The sequence below is a fragment of the Phalacrocorax aristotelis genome, chromosome 3, assembly GCF_949628215.1.
Source record: "Phalacrocorax aristotelis chromosome 3, bGulAri2.1, whole genome shotgun sequence".
Lineage (NCBI taxonomy): Eukaryota > Metazoa > Chordata > Aves > Suliformes > Phalacrocoracidae > Phalacrocorax > Phalacrocorax aristotelis.
The window spans coordinates 69406559-69431250 of NC_134278.1; the positions used below are offsets into that span (position 1 = coordinate 69406559).

General features: G+C 41.5%; 1 protein-coding gene across 2 annotated transcripts in view; it reads right to left on the minus strand.

Annotated features, from left to right (window-relative positions):
- The window catches only part of TIAM2 (TIAM Rac1 associated GEF 2), a 140578-nt gene that overhangs the window by 71949 nt on the left and 43937 nt on the right, over positions 1-24692 (minus strand). For both annotated transcript variants that reach the window (XM_075087883.1, XM_075087882.1), the window contains exons 2-6: positions 18087-18198; positions 15794-16996; positions 9560-9995; positions 4276-4448; positions 3134-3358 (exon numbers count right to left, since the gene is read on the minus strand). In XM_075087883.1, coding sequence (XP_074943984.1) covers positions 3134-3358; positions 4276-4448; positions 9560-9995; positions 15794-16990 — 2031 coding nt within the window. In that variant the 5' untranslated portion in view covers positions 16991-16996; positions 18087-18198. The remainder of the gene's footprint in view (positions 1-3133; positions 3359-4275; positions 4449-9559; positions 9996-15793; positions 16997-18086; positions 18199-24692) is intronic.

A 24692-nucleotide genomic window follows, 5' to 3' on the forward strand; every position in this document is an offset into this window, starting at 1 on the left:
CTAATTCTCTTTGGTTTAGGGGAGAAGTTACACCCTGGGGGAATACCAACACCCACAACATACTTATTGCATATAGTAATATAAACACCCATGGCTGTAGGTAGTATGTGCAGAGCTGGGATTTCCAGTGGCCTACTAGGACTGGTTGCTGTATGTACACTGCTCCTGTAGATGCTTCACTGATCTTTTCTAAACTGTCCAATGATATCAACAGCTCTGTGAAGTGATGCCATTTTCTCTTAAACAGTTACTAAGTCTAATACTATCATTATTAGACCAGTAAACCCAGATAGAGAGAATCCCTGATCTATGCTGCAATGCTGAAGGCATTTCTTAAGTAGTTCGATGGCATCGAGTCTCTAAAACAACAATTTCTCTAGAAAAACATTTTCCTTGTCCTTTTTTTTTTTTGAACTTCTGTTTAGCACTAGCTTCATCAATTGCTAGCCTGCAAATCCACCATATTTAAAAGACAGAATATCAGATAAGCTTCTCCAGTCCATTTGCTGGACAGCAAAAAGAAACAAGTACATACATTCAAATACCTATAGCAGTTTTATAAGTCCAGGTTTCCTTATTGCAACTGCCTTTCAGGTGATGGTAACTGTGAAACAAGAAAAGGTTTTGCTTGCTTGTAAAGCCCTGTGAATTACTGTGAATTATTAAATTAAGTCCTCAGCAAAGAAACAGGTATTGGTTTTAAATAAATACATATGTGAAAAAAAAACTCAAAAAGGAAAGCTGAGGTTGGGTGGTTGCTTTTCAGAGGAAGAGGAAGGAAAAGGAGAAAGGATTTAGAAATCACATTTTCCAAGACAATGCCTCAGTGGTAAGAAATTAACACTGTGCCTCATCTTTCTACGTAAAAAAACACCGTGGTCACTCTGAATTCAATCACAGTACAGTATTTCCGCTGACTTCCCGAAATAGATCACCAGTGAAGTTTTCCAGCATAGGAGGTAGGGCATGCTTATAAGCTACAGTATTGTCAATACAGTATACTTCAGCACAGAGGAATCACAACTGCCACATGATTGAAAACACCACCAAATTTACACAAAACCAAACCCAGAATTTAAATTCCTCTTACTACTCAAAGTGAGCAAAAGACAACTAAACAACCACAGTTACTAAACAACTGAGCTACATACATGCAAACTTCTCCCTGAGGAACAATGTTTTCTCAAAATCGTTAGCTTACAAAGCATATTAAGAATTCTTGGTTACTAATTACATCAAGATTTTTTTTCCCTTTGCAAAAGCCAATCTCTAAGACATTAAATCAAAAGATTAGGAAACCCAGTTATCTATTGACTTTTCTCTGAAGTGACTTTGCCAAAAAGCCTTCAGCAGTTGTAAGGAGAGATTTTATAGAGATCAAAGGGATCAAGACTGGAGAAAAGGCTCATTATAAATTTATTGTTTGCTAACTAGTGGATGTTTGCACATGATCCATCTCACTCTCTGTTTCACTGGTTTGCCCTCATTCAGTGTTTTGAGACATTCACAGACAGAAGATTAACAGGAATAAATCTTCTGCAGCCCTAGTGATGGATTTCAGTTCTAGCAGAACACAGCCAACTTCTTCCAGGGACTGAGCTGGAAAACAATGGCAGTTGTTCAAGGACAGAACATCTAATTAGCAGATATTAAAGCATCATTAATACTCTTCAGCTGACTCTAGATAAACTACTAGCATCAGTATCTAATGGGAGGAGGAGTAAATTAAGTTAATATACATCAGGATTTTTCCTCAGTGCATCACATGTTACAAGCACTAGACATGTCTAGAAATCTGTATATTATTCTAGGTCTCAAAATCTACTGCAGTAAAAGGATGCTTAACATTTTTCCTCCTCCATTCACCTCACTAGGCTCTGGACCATGAAATAAAGTGACCTGGAAATAAATTATGAACATCCTAGCACTCAAAGGGCTTATGAACATCTGCACCACAAAACCCTACACAAACCTGCATACTTATTGAACTCTGCTCATGCAGTTTCAGACTAAAGTGTGCTACAGGAGCTGGTATGCTAAAGTCAGTATCAGTCAGTCTGCCCTTCATGAAGTTCAAACCAGTACAGTAAGAATTTTAAATACTGTAAGCATCAAATTTGTGAAACTAAAAGTGTTCCACTAATGAAAGAAATACAATTATGCTCTTTTGGGTCAAAGGAAATAAACTTCGGTTGCTACTCGAGAGGCCATAATGTGCAGCCTAAAGTAATGACAGAGCAATAGCTACTCTGACTGGAAAGGCAGGTAGGTATACCTGCCAATACCAGTCAACAAATTAAAATGATCAGATGTCTTCTGTTAATGGCCTAATAAAGTAAAAGATACAACAACCTCAGTCCATAGACCTATTAGGCTAAACTACTAGATGAGCCTGGGCTTATACAGAGATAAAAAATTCCCAGCACGCAACCAGAGAGTGTTACAAGAAGTGCTGTTAGTGACTAAGTGTCCCCCTTTTCTTTGAACTGATACTCATATAATGCTCCAGTAGGTGCCAGTGGTACTCATGGTAGTGCTTTTCCACCTAGGATAGAAAACTCCGGTCTTTACTTCTTGTTCTCATTCAGACTCGTATGGGCCTTTTTAAGAGGCCTAGTGGATCCTGGCCTTCTAGACTCGGCTGGATTTCAACTGAAGCACATGGTTTTGTCTGTCTCAGTCCTTCCTGTGATTTTATTTGGATGAAGTACTCTTCAGATCCTGTCTTAAGGTGCAGAACAGTATTGCTAAGCACCTACTCTTAAATCTCTACTGCAATTCAATAATACATTAAATTATTCAGAGAACATACTGTATATTCTGTGGTATGCTATGTAACAGCTAAATATTATTAACAGCTAAGTACATGATAAAACAGTGAAAATTCATTACATTTTTCCAGAAGAGAAAAGAAATAGCTTTGTGCTCGTAAAACAGATTGGTCTGATCCTCAGCTTTGAGGAGACTACCTCCTGCGCTGCTCTGGATTGCTGTAGAAACCTGGCAATAATTATGACTGTCGTGCCAGCTATCCCCAAGACAATTACTCTCAGGCCTAGAAAGCATTGACAGTTAGAGCCCAAAGCAAGAAATAATGATAAATACGCTCCTGTAAAAATATTGTTCCCAGTACCTGATTCTCTATGGCCTTCCTGTTTTTTGGATCACTAACAACTGAAAGCTGCAACTCTGCCATCTTTTTCATCTTGCTATCCATGTCAATCTTCTGGAAGAGACTCTTGGTTTGATTTTTCAGCAGCCTAACAGTGTCCTCTTTCCCAAGCTTCTTTGCAAAGAGGGAAGCACAGGCTGAATGTATGGCAGTAACCCAGTTCTCCAGATCCGTCTGGCTTGTTGCCTGTGAAACAAATCAGCGGTGCAACATTGTGAGCAGGCAAGAGGAGAAAAAAAAATAAAAAAAATCAGAAGCTCTAGGACCTGAAGTGCTTCACGGGTTCACAGAGATCATAGGCACTTTATCTTAAACTCAGTGTAATAAGGTTTTATCTTTAAAACTGCGTAAATAAAGGAACTGTGAGCTTTTCCTGCACTCTGTCATGACTTGCCTCCAACCTTCAGCTTTTGCTTCTTAGCACTGCAAGGTCTGAGGGCTCCGCAAGCACAACAGAACCCCACGAGCTGTGGGAAAGATGTGATTTCTGAGGAGAGGTGTTTGCTTGCTTAAAATATGCCAAGTTAGTGGAGAGAGGACAGCAAGGTAAAGAGAATACATCTGCACAAAGTGTCTCTGGAGATATTTACAAGCATGCCTATGAATCAACATGTTTTTATGCAGGCAGTTCCACATAACACTACTCTTTATTAACATTTCCAGTGGCGCAGTTAAGCAGCCAAGATCTTTAGATTAATTATCATCTTCTTTTAAACATCTCACTCAGGCAAACTCTGTTCGAGGCCACCATCATTCTGTAAGGGTGAAATGCTAATGGGTGTGAAAAAAAAAATATAATAAAGCTGATTTTCTAGAAGCTTGTAACAACCAGGTACCAAAAGTGTCTTGCAGATTTGTGATCTGTTCTTTTTGTTTCTGAACCACAATTAACTGAGCCAACTGATGTAACATCATATACCTGAAGTCATACCGTACACTTAGATCAATATTATAATAATACAGTATAATAGTGTAACTATACTATTATTTTTAAGTCAAAGGCACAAGCACGTGTGTGTATACACAGTCATATACATGTATGTGCACATTCACAAACACATCCTAAAATGGAAACAACCACAGTTATGTATACATACTGTTACCTGAAATAGGTAGACATCTCCAAAAGAATTGCTGAGACAGAACACGTTTTCTTTCTTGGGATGTTCTGGAACAGACTGTACTATACTGTCTTCTGCAAAGAGGGCATATCGAGGCAAACTGCTCTGCTCCATCGAGTTCCTTCCATAGGTCTCATAAAACAGCAGAGTACAACCTTTGTGGTTCAGAGGGACAAAAAACATAAGGAGAAAGTGAGTCTTGGATCTCACATTTGAGTTCTCTTATATTAATGCTTTTGTGATTAAGACACCCTTCAATGGCAGGGAACAGCAGTTCTGTCCTCTTTCAAACAGAGGTAAAAAAAGATGATCCTCTAAACTGGAAAACAGGCAAAGTTAATGATGAATTTACCATTGAAAAGTTGGAACAGATATCTAATAGGGACACAACAAACAGGCACAGAATGAAGAAAAAAAAACCCTAGGGTACCTCAATATGGAAGTGTTCAAGGTCAGGTTGGGTGGGGCTTGGGCAACCTGATTTAATGAAAGATGTCCCCGCCCATAGCGGGGGGGGTTGGACTAGATGATCTTTAAAAGGTCCCTTCCAACTCAAACCATTCTGCAATTCTATGAATAAACTCAGCCTATTAAAATGTTAAAGCATGTAGAAAAGATTAATTCCTGCTTAATTAAATCGGCTTTGTGTTTCTTTATTAAATTGAACCAACTCTCTCAGCCACTTAAGAAATCTTTGTATTTGTTGAAAAGATTTGCAGAAACTTTTGTCTTCAAACAACATGCTAGTGAATAAACTTCTCAAATTTAAACTGGATTTCCTTGAATTTACCTGCAAATTATGGACTTAGACAATGAACAGAATCTGAATAATTTAAAATGGTTTAAAGGGGTTGAGTTGGAGCATGTTCAGTCTCACAGATAGAATAACACATAAGGGACAAGACTTGCATCCAGAAAATAAACTTAATCCTTGATGACAATCCTGAGCATAACAAGAGGAATTACTTCTGGAGGACAGCAGAAGAGACTCGGTCCCAATCCCCAGCAGTACAACTACTGTGCCATGTTACCTTTGACAGTGAAGCTGGCCTAAGAAGGGCATGTCCCCACCTGCATTCCCGCCCCACATTACAACCCACCGTCCTCTGAGATGCACCAATTTGCCTGTCCAAGGGGTCACAGACTGAACTGCATTGTTAAAATAATCTAGCTAAAAACTATCCTGTCTTCCTCAAAAATTGCTTAAGCCAGCTGTGCATCGAGAGAAATAAGTAAATAAAACTCAGTCTCACCCCTGGGAAATGACAGTTTAATAACAGTGAGTTTGGTGTGGGGTTTGGGTTTTTTTGGTTTTTTGTTTGGTTGGTTGGTTGGTTGGTTTTTTAATTTTTATTTTTAATTGGAAGATAAATTAATCCTATACTATGGTTGGATGTGTAACCTGGAAGAACTAAGACCAGATACTATAAACACATTTTGAAAACTGAGAATAACCTCAGCGGTTAGAAAAATCTGAGGCTGGTGTTGGATTCTACAGCAAGGCAAGCCTTGTCCAATAGATAAGCTCAAATTAATTCAGGAATTAATTTAGAGAAGACCTATAGCCATATTACATAGCGAGTCAGACTAAATGATCACAGTGATCCCTTAGGGCCTAGTAACTATCCACGACTATATTACTGCTGGAGCCTCTATACATATTCAGTAGGAGGGCTTGAAACTTGGCCAATAGAAGGATTAAGTTCACTAGGGCTACAGCATTGTTATCTCTTTAGCTCATTTTTTGTTGTTGTTTTTCCTTCAAATCAAAGAGGCACCACAACACAGGGTGGCACCAAAACTGAGATTTTGGGCTGATTTGCTGATTTTCAGGCTGTTGGTGTTTCTCTGTGTGACACATTGTGTGTATGTACGCACACACAAATATGCCTAGAAGTATGTATCAAAGGGATGCTGCAAAGCATGCGAAATCGCAATGTTTCCGTCGTGGATGCTTTTGAAATAGTTAAGTAAGAATAGAGTTCAACCTTATTTTAGTACTTCTCTAACATTTACACTTAATACTGTATTAAAAATCCCAGACACATAATCCAAAGTCAGGTAAATTTGAGAGGAGCTTCCTCAAAGGTCAAATCTGAAATCAGAACCAAAATCAAGGGTTTCTTTGGATTATTCTGTCTGCTAAAGGGGAAGGATGGCCTGTTAGAGTTTATGGAGCACATGTGCTGTGAAAAGTGGTGGAATACACTAGTCCTCATACAGTCCAAATCTAAAGTGTATGAAAAGTGAGATCCAGTGAATGTACAACAGTTACAAGGAAAAGGGAAATATAAATCAGAGGTTACTAAACCACCTGACTGACTAAAAAGTTTTCAAAGGAAGGAATCCAATAAATAGAAATGCCTCTGTACTACTTAAGTGCACCTTTTCCTATTACTGTCCAGTGTCTCTGGCAGAATATTTTGGGTAAAAGCAAATCCTACAGAGTTGGTCCTATCCATTCCCCTTAGCAACCCTCACTTGGTCTTCTTTATGACACAGAAACACTTGGAGAATTCTTCAGTTGGAAAAGTATATGGTTTGTTACTGTTCGCGTATCAGGCATAGCACTTCTGCCATCATTTCAGTGTAACAGGGCAACTAAACCAACAAAACCAAGTTCCCTCTTGTATTCAGCAGCAGGGCTGTACAACCACTTCCACTTCTGCATTTTAGGAAGTGCAAATTAAGTTCTATTTTAAACTCTGTATTCCCCCTACGTGTTATCAAAAAGGTAACTAAAGATACGTTGTTTTTTATCCTGACAGTTTATATGTACATAAATAAAAATTTTTAAAGGGCATGCGTGTGTGTTTAGGTGTATGGCACCTCAGGTATACCTTCAGGTCAAGCCAAGTGATCCCTGGAAGCAGCTAGATTAATAAATTTCTGACAGACCCACTAGGAGTTATTATTGTCCAAGTATTTTAATCAAAACTTGAACTGAAGGGGGAGGGCAATGGGAAAGCAATTTCCCTCATTAAAATAAACTAATTAAGACAGATGGAAAGGAGAGTTCCTCCTATTAAAGGGTTACCATCCAAGCTCAGGTCTTGGTGGCCCTGTGAAAACAGAGCAGAAGCCTCAGGACATGTATACTTTGAAGTCTGGCAGGTAACCAGATGGTTTGTAAGCCTTCTGCTTATTTATAATTAAACACATCTCAACAGAGTGCAAAGAAACATGCTGTTATCCATTTGCATATGTGGCTATTTTAAGTCATATTTTAAAATATCTTTGCTATTTGAACTTCAAGAACAAATTAAATACAGATTTATTCAAAACCCTGTATAAGGAGAACCAAAGCAAGCGCCTTGATCTTGATATAGCATATTATGAAAACAGAACTACGCCTTGATATCCAGACAGGCAAGTTTATTTTGGCATCAAAAGTCTCCACAGCACAATAAAGGTACGAGATCAAGGAAATGAGGAATGTATATTTAAAACAGCTAACAAAGCGGAAGAGAATCTGCACTGTGAATGCAGCCATATCACCCATCCGAAGTAAAATGCAGTGTACCTAATACTTCTCAGAATGTCAGAAGTTAATAAAGCTTTTTACAAATAATTTTACTATTCCTTCTTTATAGCTGGGGAAATTCAGGTAGCAAGAAGGGACGTGACTTGTTCAAGGTCACCAATATGCCAATTTTACAGCAAAGAACCAAACACGAAGCACCTAAATTCCTTCCCAGAGCCTCATTATCCCAGAAATGCATGAACTACTACTATATAATGTATTTCAGCTCAGAGTTTTGATAGGATTGTTTAGAAACTACTTGAATTTCAGAAGAGGCAGGTCAAACTCATATTCATACTCCATAACGCAACATACAATGAGAGGGTGCATTCAGATATTGTTTTTCCCTTTGTATACACTGCTTGTAAGCATGAATCATGCTAGCTGATGATCAGGCTAAGTGTTTTAAACTGTTAAGACCGCCTACAGTTTGATCCCTTGATAACAGGTCTCTGAATTATTAGTCAGAATTGCTACTTTCTTGCAAGTTTTCTTCTTTTAAATCACCACTATCAAGGACAACATTCCAGGCACTTGCTGTTTGCTGTTCATTTTTCTTCAGGTCTGCACCCATGCAGAATTTTGAAAACAGCAACCTGTGGGAAAGTTGTTATTTTCTCTCCTCCCGTCCTAGATATGCTAGGAAATTATTAAGTTTGATCATTTCCTTACTTGTTAATTTAGCATTGTATTTACTGAAAGGCAAATCCTTTGGATGCAATTAAAAAAAAAAAAGCCTATGAACTCACCCATTAAATTCCTCTTCCTGCCCACAATAGATGTTATTTTCCTTCTCACGCTTCCTGATACCCATGCACTTCTTGTGGCACACCTACCTGCTCAATTACTCTAAGCCATCAACATGCGCCGCGAGCATAGCGCTGAGCACAGCAATCACACCGCACCCCACTAGCAGCAGCCCCTTTTGAAGTGGATTGCCTTCCCACGGGGCTGTTTCACGGCAGCAGCAGCCAGGGGAGATGGGAAGGTGGGCACGCTGAAAGCCAGAAGAGGTTGGTATTGCAGGGAGCGGGCAAGGTGAAAGACCATCCAGGGAAAGGAGGGAGACTGGGGAGCCCTGAGAGTGGTCCGTGGCAGCTAAGCCTTGGGCACTGCAGGGCTTCCCCTGCTGCTGCTGCTTTGGCCTCCTCTGCCCTGAATCACACGTGATTTTTGTGTAAATGCTCTAGCATGCGGAGTTCACCTCTTTGTTACGTTGCCACCTGAAGCACTGGAAACATACTGAATATTTTTACATTAACTTACCTCAGCTTTAAGTAAACCTGAGGCAGGACACAAGGAACTGCATGCCGCTGACAGGGAATCAGGCACTGGGGACTTCTCCTAATCCTTAAATTTTGAATTCCCCTGATACAGAGGTGTAGCTTCTGTACTTTTCTCAGTTTTGGTTCAGTTTGGTCTTTGACCTCCAAACATGCAAAAGCATCTTCTAAACCCCCAATTCTGTAGTAAGTACAGAAACTGGGCAGTCAGACAAAAATTCCTACTACGGTACGAAACACAAGGCTGCATATGCAATACCAAACACATGAACACCATCCCAATTTAGTGGGCTGCTTGGGCACATGCTCCACTTAAAGCATGTGGGTAGACTGTGTAAAGTTAGGCATGAATTTCTGATCCCCTGAACCTACTAAGAGAAACCAGCGTGCATGAAAAGTTGCTGAGACACAATGGAAAGAGCTGCTGCTGCCAAGCCAAAGGAGCAACATGGTGGTTTACCTTTGAGCGTGACCCAGTATTGCTTCCACTTCCGCCGTGTGACGAGCTCCAGCTTCTTCTCCTTCTGGAGGGTCACCAGAGGTTTGAAGAACAGCCACCCTGCCTTGCGCACCACTCCTTGCTCTTTCTCATACAACAAATCCAGCTGCTCCAAGGAGCTCAGGGACTCGCCGCTGGAGTCCTCCGTTTCCGATGAGGTCTCGGTATTCTCCAGGTTTGTCCTGCTCATCTCCAGCTCCCGCATGAAGTTTTCGTAAATGTTCTGCCTCAGGGCATCGCTGCTGACAGCATTGGTGGACTCGCTTCTCTGGGACAGGATGTGGCTGGAGCCAGGTGACCACAGCAAAGCAGAGAGCTGTGACGGTGCCAGCGTGTCCGTGGTGAAGTTGTCCATTCTGCTGTCAAAGTACTCACTCCCATCTTTACACTTTGGCTCCTGTGGAAAAAGGAAATTGCCAGCGATCAGTCACCAGAGCTATGATGAAAACACACACCTCATTTGGCATTTAAATTTGTTTCATGTGTAGCCATGGCCAGTTCCTTCATCAAGGGCCACCTTTTTTCTCTATTACATCACAGGCTTTGCCTCGGCAGCCACTGACACTCAGTTTTCTCAGCAGAACCCCATTAAACCCTAACCACTAAGTCTGAGAGCTTTGGTAACTCAGAGACCTGTAGGTAATCTCCAGATTCACTAGAAACTACCAGGGCTTCTACTGGCTGAAACCTGATGGACTCTAGGAGACAACCACATCCTCCAGCTGAGACACAGGCACCACCACTTACACACCTGTTTGAGTACAAGCAGGAACAGCGTCACAACAAGTTTCTTTATCATTACAGGGTTTTCAATACTTTGGTGATGGTCCATTTGTGCAAGGCAGCTACATTTAGTGTCAGCACAGATAGGCTGATTTTACCTCCACTTTCTATTTGTCATATAAGCTGTGCTTAACCAACACAAAAGAGTTCAAAAGTTGAGAATATTTTAAGCTTGTTAGTATTGACCAACTGACAAAAATCTAATCTAACAGATGATGTGATCTAAAAAAGGAAAGACACGCTTGCTGACTGGCACGAATCCAGTCTCCAGACTGCAGAGTTGTGTATTTTCTGACTTGCTGGAAACCCCCTGGGAGCTTGACTATCTCATCAAGCACTGACGGGCCTTTCTCCTAATTGCATTGCGCAACTTCATCCCTTTTATTGAGAGGGCTGGCCATTGTATTTGAAAAAATCAGGCCTGATGGTTTGACTTCAACTTTGCCTAGTAATGCTAACGTAGGCCCACTTCTTGCCACTGCTTGTCGATGTGGTACCTTGTCAGCAGATTGGGCCTTTTCTTTTGTAAGTCTTTCCCAGTAATGTGCTGACTACTCTCAACTCTCCCAGGCTCCAGCAATGGACAGGCATTTTTGTACTACCCAAGACAGGGCTCCTTGGACTAACTTCACTGTTGAGAACCGCACCATCTATCGTAAGCCATTTACTGTCTTCTCAATTAAAGCAAGCTGATGCTATGTAAAAACAACGAAGATTTAAGAGCATATAACACAAAAAACCTGCTGCCTTCTGCAGTAAAAGTGTGAGGGAAGAGAAAAGAAGAGATGGCTATGAACAATTCCAGAAGTGAAGCTATTACCCTCAGTAATAATAAAGCTATTATACTTTCAAGTTTAGACTTCATCTCTAAAAGCATTTATTTGCTCACAGACTTCTGTACATGAATAAAGTAAATAAACCTTGGTCTCCTGTGAGCTGCTCTCAACAGCAGCTTTGAAAGCAACTGCTATTTTGTTCCTTTGCTTCCTACTTGATGGTCTTCAAAACTGCAGTGGAAAAGCTGTGCCATGTTTTGATAGCATCAGGACCTCCAGCACGCAGCCAAGAGCAACAGTGGGATTGCACGCCTTCCCAAGCATTGCCAGACAAGCCACTTCTCAAGCAGCAGGACGCTGCCGGTCATGGCCTCACAAAAGCCAACTTGAACCGAAACCCACATTCTCTTACGGTGCGTTGAAGTTTGAGTCTGGCTTTTCAGTTCACTGTGTCAGGCGACAAAGATCCAATTCTCTTGGTAATGGAGCACCTTCCTCAAATCTTATTGCAGAGTGTTAATCACTGTTCTCTGAGAGTAACTCCCTAAGCATCAACAGTTTTGCTTTTTATATGGTAAAGGGGTTGGAAATCAGGGGGGATCATACAACATGGATTGTACAGCTGTGCCAGCCATCGCAGTTTGGGGTGAACCTGGAAGCTTTCTCCATCCTCTTTTTAATTACTGTCTCTGCACATGTGTGCCAAAATCCTGTATTTTAATTGTTTGACTCTTCTCCAGCAACTGCCAGTGTCCTCTAGAAAACATTAACATACAGTTTATTAAGAATAGGTATTTCTTTCATTCCCAAAGCGCTACTAAGAAAAACAACATGAGACTCATACGTAGCGAGTCTGCTGTGAAGGGCCATTACTGGAACAAGCATTAACAAAAAGGGTGGGATACAACTTGCCATGAACAGCCACTAACCACATCCTATGTTTTCTCCACAAGCACAAAAAGGATAGAAATGAGGGAGTACCAGAGTAGAGTAAATGGACACAGGATCCAAAATGAATACGTACACTTCACCATGACAACATCACTTGTATTTTATTGTTTTTAAAGAACAGAATTGGCAGAGTCACGCAGTCTCTGCTGGTCCTCAGGGAGGCTGTCACTGTAGCAGTATCTGGTCACCACTGAAAATGTCTGACCCAAATTGCTGCTGATGGTGGTTTCCCTGCCAGGTGACTTTCTGCTTCTTTTCTCTCTGTTGCATCTAGCAATGATAGAAAACTACCACTGTTTCTGCTCAGCTGCACCCAAGCAGATCTCTTAATGTCTGAGATATACTCTAGAATAGTTATAGGTAATGCTAAAGATAAAGTGGCTAACTAAGATACCAGTTAGACAAAGTGATGCCTGTAATAATTGGCTGTAAAGAACAGCTCAGGAAACAACGCAGCCTGCTAAATTCATTAGGACCCATGCTGAAAGTAGAATCTAATGCCAGTTTTCAAGCCAAATAAAGAGGTTGTCTCAACGTACTCTTAAATTCTCTTTGCACCATACTTCAGGGCTCTGGTTTATAAAGTCAAGACATTTCAGCAATTATTCCCATAAAGTGGCTATTTCTTCATTGAAGAACCCATCTGCAGCAGCTGTTTCTGGTGGCTAGATTTTCATTTTACACAGCATTTGCTCATTTTCTCCATGTTATACAGTTGCACACTGAGTTTACACCACCCCCTTTAGCAGTGGCTGACTGTGCAATATCTGCCTAAATTCTATCCACAGGTCTCATATGCATCACACATACCTTGCTGCTCACGCATAGTGTATTGTGATACAGCATCTCCCCAACACCGGTTCAGCGAGGATTAAACTAAATGAGGACATGCCATGCAGTAGAGTTGCAAGCGATGCATCGAGGGAACGCATTAGGACACCTTTGTGCAATGAAAGCTGGGTCATGGCACAGAATGACTGCAAGTCTTGACGTGAGACCGTTACTGGAAACGCAAACTCAGTTCCAGGATATATCAGATCAAGTATCAGATCAAGTCAGACATAAGGAAACATCCAAGTCACTGGACAGGGCACAGACAAGGGCTTCTCCGGAATATCCTATATCCAAATCTGTTTATAGATGATTTAAAACAGGTGCAAAGGAGTGCCAGAATGAAAAGGAAACATACTTCCTATCTTAAGACAGGAGACCAAAGAGAGTCTGCATAGCCCCAACAAATGTGGACTGAGGAAAGATACCATTTCTCCTTTTAGATATATCATAACAGATTAAATAATACAGAAGGATAACTAATATAGTGGATAGTACTGGCATCAGAACAAAGTGGCCAGGACTACATTTACTCTGCAAATTAGCAAGCATCAGATTAAGAGGGTTTGGAAACAGCCTTCAAGCTGGGGAGAAGACCACTGGATTTTAAGCTACAATTTGTTCACGAAGTGGATTAAACTCCAACGCCTTTCTAGTGGTAAGGGACTGGCCTCAATATCCCAAGGCTGTGCCTTTGGTCCTGTGCCCCCAAGAAGCAGGAGGCTTGGCTGACTTGTTTCCACTGGGGCAGCCAGAGGGACCTATCCAGCCAGCCAGCACTGGCGCTTAGGCCTACTTATAGGGAAATATTCCAGCTTTCACCTACGTTCAAGCCCAAGTGATTCACAGTCATTAGTAACGTACTGAGGAAGGGACGCACTGTTCGGAGCAAAGCACAGAGGCTACAATCGCTGTGATGAACAGCCCTACAAATAGGGACTCGCTATCTGACAGATTATAACCGCACACAGTACTTCTGCATTTTTAAGCCAAAGGACCCGGTGAGAGTATAACTGTTACCAAACAACAACATGGCAACCCCCAGACGAGACAGCAGGTTACTCAAAGCATGCAAGGCGGAAAGGAGCTGACCAAGCCTCCAAGGAAGGCAAAAAACATAAAGCATTCACTACCTCTCTTATCCTTCCTGTCACGGGATATTTGTCTGATGAAAATCAGTGACTAACTATTTCCTATGCCTTTTTCTAAGAAATCACTATTTGTGGAGTTAGGGCTGATTTCCTTCTACCAGAATCAGATTCAAGCTTGATGCAATCTCTCCAGCCAAATTTCTTTGCTGTGTCTGAAGTCAGTTCACTGCACAGTGAATTCAAACCAGCTATGAATTGTGCACCACAAATACCATTCTGAAAATGTCATAACTAAGTAATACATGGCTAAGGTCTGGGATGCAGAGATCTTATGTAAAGCCTGGCTGTAAAATCCAGAATGCTACGGATGTTGAAGCCAGTGAAGAATCCTGGCACAAGGCACTGAGGCTCTTCACTGATTCCCGTTTTTCTGCCTTCTCTTTCATAGCTAAGTAAGAAGGTTAAAAGACAGCATCTGATAAAATACATGAGCACCAACTCACAAAAGAAGTGATCCAAATAAACGGCTTTCATTTTCATTTTCCCAGTTCTGTAGCCCTTACGTAGGATTTATGCTGGCAAACCTTATGCTGACTTCATTTGACTTCATTTCTGAGCCTAAGGGTCCATCACTGCAATAACAGATGCCTGTTAAGCATGATACCTGTCTGAATTTCCAACACAGGAGACAGTGTTTGCTCTCCATGCCACAGAAAGCATGTGTTATGGGGTTCCCTTCACTCTCCACTCACTTCTGAAGTGGCCAGCACCACAATGTTGCTGAAAGGGGACAGACCCCTCATTTAGAGGAGCACAGTGACTGTTCCTGTATGACAAACACCAGGGAAGAAATTAAAAAAAAAATCCAAACCAAAACCAAAAACCAAAGTCTCTGCCCTCCATCTCAGCTTGTGAACTCATGTGCAGAAGTCCAGGCACAGTCTGGCATTTAAAGAGCTGATTCTGGGGCCTACAGTTAGAGATGAGCATCCTGACTATAGGCATCCCAAATTCCTACTAATGGGATTAGCCTTAAATTCTTCTAAAGAATCATCCTTTCCCTCCCTCTTGTCCTCCTTCCATCTCCTTCTTCACATCATCATCTCATGAGGAGCCAGATGGCAATTCCAGCTTTTCCATCTGCTGAACTAAGCTGACATGCAGGAAGGAGGAGGGCACTCCATGTAATACCTTCATAGCAGGTGGAGGCAGAACTAGCAGCTCTGGTCAAGACTCTACAGTTGCCTCTCTTACTGGAGATGGACCAACAGTGAAACCAAAGTGATTGATGAAGCCAACAATACAAATAGGGAATGCTTGCAGGATATTTATAACATCCTCCTTCTTCTGCTTCTTCCACACTCTTTAGATAATGTAAGCTGATTCATAGCATATATATGATACCCAGGTTATATTTTCATAGTTGAAATAAAGAGAAGGCTTAAAAACTCCAAGTCACTTTGTAAGTAATGCAATGATTTCAAAAGCTAATTCACTGAGAGATTAGGCTGCAGAGTTGGGAGTCAGCTGAGAAGGTGACAAAATAAGAAGGGAAAAATTTGCACACACAAACATATATGGTCTTTTGCTGTTGACATTTCAGACAGCTCCAGGGATGCAATACTTCTCAGAATTGCCCAAATTACCAAATAAGATTAGCAAGTAATTACCCTGCGAGAAAGACAAGCATGATGCAATCACTACATTTATAAGAGAAATCTACAAACCAACTTTCAGGCACTTAAGCTGGGGTTTGTACATACCTGCAGCTTCCTTTTCTTCCTCGAGAGACTTCCTGTCCAGTCGCTGATGCGTCGCATTCGGTTTTTTAATGTATCCTTCTTGGATGCATCCTCACTGAGGGGCTTGGACTTTCTGCATGGGAGTGTGTAGGAGGAGTAGTGTGCAGGACTTCCCTGCTCTACCCTGGAGGGAACATCAATGTCTGAGGCAAATGAGACACGGTTGCTCAGGCTACCATGAGTGTCAATATACTCATCAGACAGCCTGATCCTAGGTGGAGGGGTGCTTTCCAAATTTGTATCCTTATAGAGATCTCGGAGTGAGGAAAGAGATGAACTTTGGTTGAAGGACTTCTTGTTGTCACTTGCTGGGAAACTGGCATGAATGCTTGTATCTGGAGTGCTCCTCGTCAAATACGGACCATCCAACTCATTGATATCCCCAGCATTTCCCCAGAGAGAGTCATACCATGAAGACTCGGAGCTGAGAGAGCTTCCTTTACTAGATCGAAGCCTTGAATCAGTAGGTGACAGACGATGGCTTGAAGAACAGTCTGCGCTGGAGTTCCTCCTGATGTCGAGTAGGTTATTTGGCTTAGATTCCAAGGCAGGCGAATACCTCAGCAACTGGACCTGTCCACTGGACTCCTCAGTCGGTACCTTGCTGTTGCTGCTGTTGTGGAACTCGACCCTCAAACAACCATCCAGCTTCCCCAGTGTTTTAATTAGAACTTTTGGACTCCTCCTGTCCTCTGATGGGGAAGTTGATGCAAGACTCTCATTCTTTCCGTAGCAATTTAAAATGTGTCCATTGCATTCTCGAGAGGCAGCATGATTGCTTCCAGCTTGAAGGCCAATATAGTGGAAACCGTTCTCAGGCAAAAACACCGTGCTACTTCCTTGGCAGTAGTCCCCTGAGGTGTTTGTCCTATGTTTGGCATGGGCATTGCTTTTAGAGACCTTTACCACAGCGTCACCGAGTCTAGATGAATAAGGCTGACTACTCTTGAAGTGCGAAAGGCAGCTTCTGGCGATGGACCTCGATTTGTAGTTTGAGCCGCTGCTGGTATGTCCCCATCCATGCATAGAGCAAGACTTTTCATCTTTAGCATGAATGCTGCGAATTTTCAGAGAGCAAGGCTTCTGCTTGGCACCAGCTGTAGCAGCAGCATGATTTTTTGATCCCTGAAGACTGTATTGGCTTTCTGAATTCCCCATTTTCCACTAAATTAACAAGAGTTTTATTAGAAACAATGGCTAGAAGATGGAGCAAAAAGTAACAGACCGTTTTTACCCTCTACACAGGAAAGTGCCTTTTAAAAACAATGATATGAAACAATTGTTTCCCAAAAAAAAGCCATTAAATAGCCATTTACAACACTAAATTCATAACTGAACTTATTTTAGGGGCAGCCTAGGAAAGCCTATTCTCTGTATGGTTCATTACCCCTCTGTTATAAAGCTGGAATCTAGCTCCATTGAAACCATGTCAACACCTTTCTCCACCCACAGCCTTGGCAACATCCTTTTCTTATAACTTACAAAATCTCTGACTCCCAAGGACAATGGCATAATGAAAAGGAGAGAGCAAGATAATCATAAGTTAGATATAAAGGGAACTGTACTTTCAGAGAAATCCCTCTTGCCAGGAGACAAGCCCACTGCAGTTTCAGCTTGGCTGGTTTCTGTGCAACCAAGTGTTACCTCAATAAACTGTTCAGCAAACCCCAACTTTGTATTTAAGTGGAGTCAATCCAGGAGAAAGGAAAAAAAAACCCGACCCACACCAAAAAAAAACCCCAAATGAAAAATAACTTGGTTAGCAAATAGCCTTATGTTCTCTCATCTTCCATTACAGCACAAAGCTGCATTATGTTCATTCAGCATGGCACAGTTTGATAGTTCACTTAGTAAAATGCTCTTCAGCTTTTTAGTGAATTCACAGCAAATAGCACACACTGGAGCAGTGAAATTGCCCCAGTGAGAAGACTGAAGATTTTGGACCTACATAAAGCGCACCCCAAAGTAGAAAAGATCGATCTATACTTTTTGTTACTTGGAGTGAATCTCCACTGTTTGTAATTTACAGAAACAACATCAAAGCGCTTTTTCCACTGGCACTGTGCTGCTTTGCATGTCGGATCTCAGAGTATCGCTCTTAGGAGAATACACTGCAGCCTCATTAAAATTTTGTCAAAATAAGCCATTGTGAAAACAGGATCTCATCTTCTAGAGTTTGTATATATTTTAACATCTCTTCTTCTAGCCCTTAGGACTTTTAGATTAAAAACATAGTATAGAACAAGGAGCATACCTGTAGGATCACTCTTAAACACGGGCACAGTTAGCAGTTAGCCTGCTCTGCATTGTCTTCGTGGCCAGATGCTACACTTGCCAAAACCAGGTTGGAGTTGCACGCAGCCTTCCTAGAAAACACCAAAAAGACAAAAAAGGGCTCTCAGTCAAGTAGAACATACACTTTACTCCAGCTGTAAGCAAAATGATTAAAAAAAAAAAAATCAGACAGAAGTTACGAATGGAGAAGAGAGGTCTGGCTGATTAAGGGGATTCCTGGACTTTAGACATACCTTTTACAAACCACCTTAATAACTGACATTGAATTAATTCTGTCCTTCTCCCCTCTCATTGACAAGTTAGGGCAAACTTTAAACCCCCTCCCATTTGCTTTCTGGAAGGCCAATTACAGATGGCAGGACTGTGCAGTGATCCATTACAGTTTGGACTGAACCAATCAGAGCAATGTCCTGCAGCATCTGTTTATCCTTCCCCATGTCTGGATTCCAACTATGACCCTTGCAATGAAAGGCCACCGTGCAACTCACTCCATCAACCACCCAGGAACCTCCTTCTTTAGATTTGTTCTGATTTTAAGGTAATCCGCCAGTAAAACATGAAAAAGGCAGCACCAAACACTGCACACACCCAAAGGTAACAAGGGCCAAGTTCTTCCTAACCATCTGAACTTATTGGCTCTTCACTTGGCAGACAAAGGCTGCAACAAAAAACAAAAGGAGAGAAGCTGAATCTTACAAAATACACCAGCAATTTAGGGATTGAAACACTCAGTGGAAGAAGCTGTACAGGATCTTAGGCTCAGTTTTAGTACAAATGTTTTAACTAGAAACGATTCTTAATACACTACCCCCAAAAAATATCATTTTCTGCATAAATTCAGTGGCTACTGTTCGTAATTTTCAGTTGATTAACTACCTGATTTGAACATGCAGAGCTTTGCTCTTTTTGACTCATTTTACTGTGTAAGAAACCTTGAAGATATTTAAAGGAATTCACTGGTAACCTAGGTATTTTGCTAACCTTACCAAAAGGAAAGGTAAAAACAGTCTCCAAGAACTAGAAATGGTCTCAACAGCAAGCCTAGAAAAAGGTTAGCAAATATAAATTATTTAGAAGCGATATATCCTTTTTGGATCATGTTAGAGGTGCTACAGACCTATAAACACAAATTCATGTCTGTTATCAAAAAGATATTTGATAAAACAGATAAGCCACAGAAATTTCATCTTACCCTCAAAAAAAAACCCCAAACCATTTAACTTGCTTATTCTCTCTAACAATCTGGAAGGTTTGCCATTTAGGACACCCTTCCCTTGCAGGTTTGATTTGCCTGTGCTAAGTGCACCCATTTGTGTAAACAGTTTTAAAAATGTCGTATGCAACATGGATTGAACAAAAGACTTTTTATTCTAGATAAACAGAAGACAACATACAAACTTCCTAAGCTCCAAGCTGCTGAACAATTTGCGAACCCCCAGCAAAACTGCCTTCCTCGATCCAGGAGGCACAGACCACAAACAAGCAATGAGTTCACATTCAGAATTCTTCCTCTGGGAGCAGAAACTACCTTCAACAAGGGGGCTTTGAAGGGCTTATATCTATTCATAAGGGAACACTGAACCCAATTTGTCTAAAGAAAAAGGCAAAAAGACCATCTGGTCTCCATAGTGATCGTACAATGGTTAGGTAATCCTTTTAACAGAGTGGGTAGCGAGCAAGCTGCTGTCATGAACCTCAGAAGATAGACATTCAATTCGTCAAGGCTCGAGCTGCTGCTACTAGGTCCATTGTATGGGTCTGATCCAATACACAGGTCACATAATGGGTGAACGAATAAATTTATCTCGGGGTACAATGTCTACAAAACAGTCTCAGTCTGTGCAGGAATCAGTCAGCAGTACGACAAAACAGTCAATAAATCCCATAGAAATAGCCCCAAGGGACTGTCTCAGCATCCTGGCCATCCAGAAAGCTACGGTAGGCTAACCTTTTGAACACACTGCGATAACCAATCGGGGCATCTGTGAGGCTGCAAAAAGCTCATCACCCTGAAAATCAGCTGCGATGCCTTTGTCTTGCCTCACACTTGTGTGTAGCGATTTTCTTTCTGTTAATTACAATGGGCTGGCAGGGAGGGGCAGAGTGAGCTGGCTTGTGCCCAAAGGCAGCGTGACACCGGGGCAGGGAGGCGGCTGTGGGCAAGCTCTGGCTGCGCTCGCTCCACTCACACATTTTACACTATTTGAACTATGGAAGCACTGGAAATTACAGTGCAGGGGACAGAGTTCAGCTTCTCCTGTATTTCTCACAGCAACCTACCACCGCAGAAGACAACGTGCTTTTCTCTTTTCCTATGCAGAGGGATGAATACTTCTTGTGAGCAAAACCAGTTTCTATGAATATTTTCTGCAATTATAACCAGTATATTTAGCAGGCAGCTCACTGCACCTGAAGATGACTATTAAGAGTTTATTTGCTTTCAATTATACCCACAATCCCTAAAAAAGAAGTTTTTAATCTTCACCCCGGTTCCCCTTGACACATTCAAAAAACACAGCTATGCAAACATACTAATCCGGGAACCCCACCATCTCCACCACACCCAATAATTAACGCAAATCATAACCCCAGAGCTAAAAACGTATTTCCCCACCTTGGGGCTTCTCCACATAAAGTTCCCCTAGACTTTTTTGGCTCTGAAAAACTAACACACAAGCTCAGGAGCTGTTCCAGAGAAGCGCCTGCCACCTATATTCCCCCATTAATACCACCACAGCTGGAGTGCTTTATAAATGCTAGAGGGGAAAATATCTTTCTTAATCTTAAGGTGAGTGCACATACAAGTAGTGCTCTGCAATTGCATGGGTGCTTTCCTCCCGAGCCTTAATCTCTCAAAATAAAGGCTTACAAAGCTTGACTTGCTAACCATACTGCAAGCAAAACTGAACCCCAGCAATAATATCCCAGTTCTAGGATCGCTATATCCCAGTACTCGGTTTGCTTACGAGATACAACAAGGAATTACTATATTACGAATTAGTGGGAGATCTGAGTCAAGGGAGACAGGCTCCTGCGCTGGTCTGTTCTGCTACAGCAGGAAGGTACACCAAACATAGTTTCACTACTGCCAGCCACCTGCTTCCATTAAAGTCACGCTACCCAGGCTGAGACTCTCTAAAACTGCAGGTCAGAAAATGACAAGTTCCAGACTGATGGGAGGCGAGCACAGAGCCATAAGTGGACTGAATGCTCCACAACCACAGTCAGCATCGGACAGTGGCCATACACCAGTTACAAAAAGGGAAGAGACTGTGGTAGCATCCTCCTAGGAAAGTTCAGCAGATTTCCCTGACTGGGACTGACAATCTTGCCACCCAGGATGTTGTAAACCTCACTAAAGTCAACCCTAGCAATGTTAAGCTTTAGTCTGGATCAAGAAGTTACTCTCATGAGACATGAACACACACACCAAAACCCTCTCTCTGATGTATTTTGATGCTTTTATTCCTTAGATGGCTGGTGACAACAAACCTTCACTGGTAGGTGTATAATAAGTGATCTACAAACCATTTAATCCCTGCTGAGGCTTCTCTGATAATCTACTGATGAGGTGCAGGGAAGCAGATTCTCACTTCCCTGAACATGGCATCAGTATAAAAATGGCAAACACAGTGACATAAAAAAAAGAACAGTATGGATTGGTCCAGACAAGGATAACATCATCCCATCAAATTAGCACCACTGAGTGAGGACTCATTAAGAAATGTGGAAACTCATGAGAGTCTTCAGCGTTACCAGGAACAGTAACTCTTTAAGCAGAGCAGAAGAGCTCAAATTTAAAACCTCCTGTCTTTAACAAGAAAAAGCATTTTAAAAGAAGAGCTAGATTAAGAGCTAGAAAATAGGTAAGAGCTAGAGCTAGCTGCCTCACCCCTAAAAAATAAGAGCCTATATCTTTTCATTTCTTTACAACTACACACTAGGACACAGTTTAAACTTTTTAAGAAAGCCTTTCCTTGAGGAAAGGACAGAAAATTATTCAAGAAAGAAATAAGCTAACCAAGTATTTTATTCCTACCTGTAGCTTAAGCAGCAACCATGTGTCACAACCTTTTCAGACTTCCTTCATCAACCGAATTGTTACCTGCACCAGTGCAGTACCTTTCAAAGGGGCATAGAACCAATTTTAGAGTACTGCCACCAGGAGCAGTCCCTCACAGCCATCCACACTGGTATAAATGCTGCCAGAGAAAGGCAGAACTTCAACTCCCTGTGAGGTGATATAAATACTTATACCAGGGGCCTTTATATGCAAAGGGAAGAGTATATCCCATCAACTACTCTCCAGTAATGAAGCAACAGGAGAGAGTCATGTATGCTTTCTGCTGTGTTTGAAAGCCGTATCTCCACAAGGGCAAGTAAGGGCTCCCAGCTGCAGAGCCGGACTGCGATGGCCACCTCCGGACTGTGCGCGGTGGAGTGGGGAGGCACGGAGAGGAGAAAAGGCAGCGCCAGGGTCTTTACACAGGCGGCTGCTCTGAGTGCGTGGTTCATCAGTGCGCCACAGGAGACTGTCATCAGGATTAGTGCAGCTGGGATGATAGGGAATTTGAAAGTATTTCAAAGCAATAAAAAAGGAAACAGAAAGCCCTCTCATTTGCATGAAATGACCACCTTGTTTTCTTTTAATGGCAGATCTAGTTAGAAATGTTGCAGGCTTTGATGTACAGCAACTACTTTAGTGGTTTTTTACATCAGGAAAAGCTTCTTTTTTTTAATTGACCAAACAATTCCTATTTTTTTCTTTCAAACTACTTTTACATTCTCTTTCACCTAATGGTTAAAGCACTGTCCATTTCAAATGGCTTATAAAATCTTAGAAATGGTATATAACTATCTTTCAGATACTAACGTGTTCGTAAGTTTTGTAAAGAATCAATGTGCTTTGCGAGTTCTTACAGGGATACAGAATTACAGGTTTGAAGTTTTAATTAACTTTTAGTCTACTTTGGTTTTTAATATGAAAGTAATACAGAATGCTAGAATGTGAACCTGCCCTCCCCTTCCTGCACGGCTATGTATGGATGGGTGGATACGTGAAATTAATGAGGGAGGCAGGTTAGCACAACACTGTAGCTGGATTAAATGTGGAGTTTCTTACTGGAAACAATTTACTGTATTTTTTAGAACTACGCACTTTGGTCACATGCTTCCACAAATCAGAAGCAGATTTCTTATTCCTGCAATCTCAATCACATTCCTATTACAAAAATATACCATAATAATTATACCATGGTATTCTTGGCGGGATACTCGGCATTATATACCACTCTATTCAAAGAATGAATAACCAAAACACCACAAGTATGCCTTTCTTTAAAGAAAATAGGACTATTTAACCTTAAAAATCCAATGAAGCCAGAATTCCTCACTTAGTCATTAGTGTCTTTAGAGTTATAGCCTCCTGTATTAGGAACTGTTTGGTAGCTCGCAGATCAAATTAAAACCAATCGTTTTTCTCATTAAACATAAGTAGTCGTTATGACTACTTAGACACTTCTTTTCATGCTGTGAATCATACCTACATTGCACATAGACTTCTAATTCCACAGTTTAAGCAAGAAAGGGACAATCCCCTTTTCTGATTCCTTCTCTTAAAATAACATCAATCCCAACAAGTCTATACTGCAACACAGATGTATCACATCAGAATTACACATCCCATACCTGGGACATGATTCCTTCTTTTACTCAACCCATTCTTCTGGGTCCAAGACATTGGCACCTTAATTAAATTATGCTCTATAGCTTTCAAGTTAGCACAATATGGAAGGTTGAGTCAAGCCTGAAGATCTGTATCATATTACACCAGTGCCGATACAATCTAAATCTCTAGGGACTTATTTTTCTTTGGCAGGAAAAACAAATTTCACCATTTGTAAATGTTATTGAATTTATACACAATGGCTAAAATGCACATCCATGTAAATAAAAGCCATTAAGGTTGTTAAAAAAACCCACCCAAACTAGGAATGTCAACTAACATATTGGCTTAACGCAGTAGCTGCAGTAGTTAAGGAGTTGATATGTCAAAGGGTCTATTTACTGCCCTTGAAGGGGAAATTAACTCAGTGATCTGAAAGGTCTTTTCTTCTCCACCTACTCTGGTTGTAACCATACTGGCAGGTCCAGATGCAGATTAACACACTGCTTTCAAGGGATTTCAAGGCCTGGGGCCTCAGGTGGGAGGATGGTACTTCTAAAAGGTGCCAAGATGCTCCAAGCAGGGCAGCCTCAGCTCCAGCCTCACTGCCCACCCTGGACTGTGGAGTAACACTGCTTCAGAGATGGAGCTCAGGTCTGCAGCAGGCTTCCTGCCTGAGCTTAGACAAACTCCTGAAGAGGTCTCTGCCTCAGCCCTCCTTCCTCATGATAACAACAGGAGGTGAGACTGAGGCCTTCTGGTCAAACTGGGATTCCCAAATCCCCAACAGGAACATCTGCCCTTCTCCTGTCTTGTCTGCTTCATGAGCAGCCAGCTCATGTTATCAAATACAGCCATAGTCATCCCTCAGCTACGGGGATATTTTTTCACACGTACCCA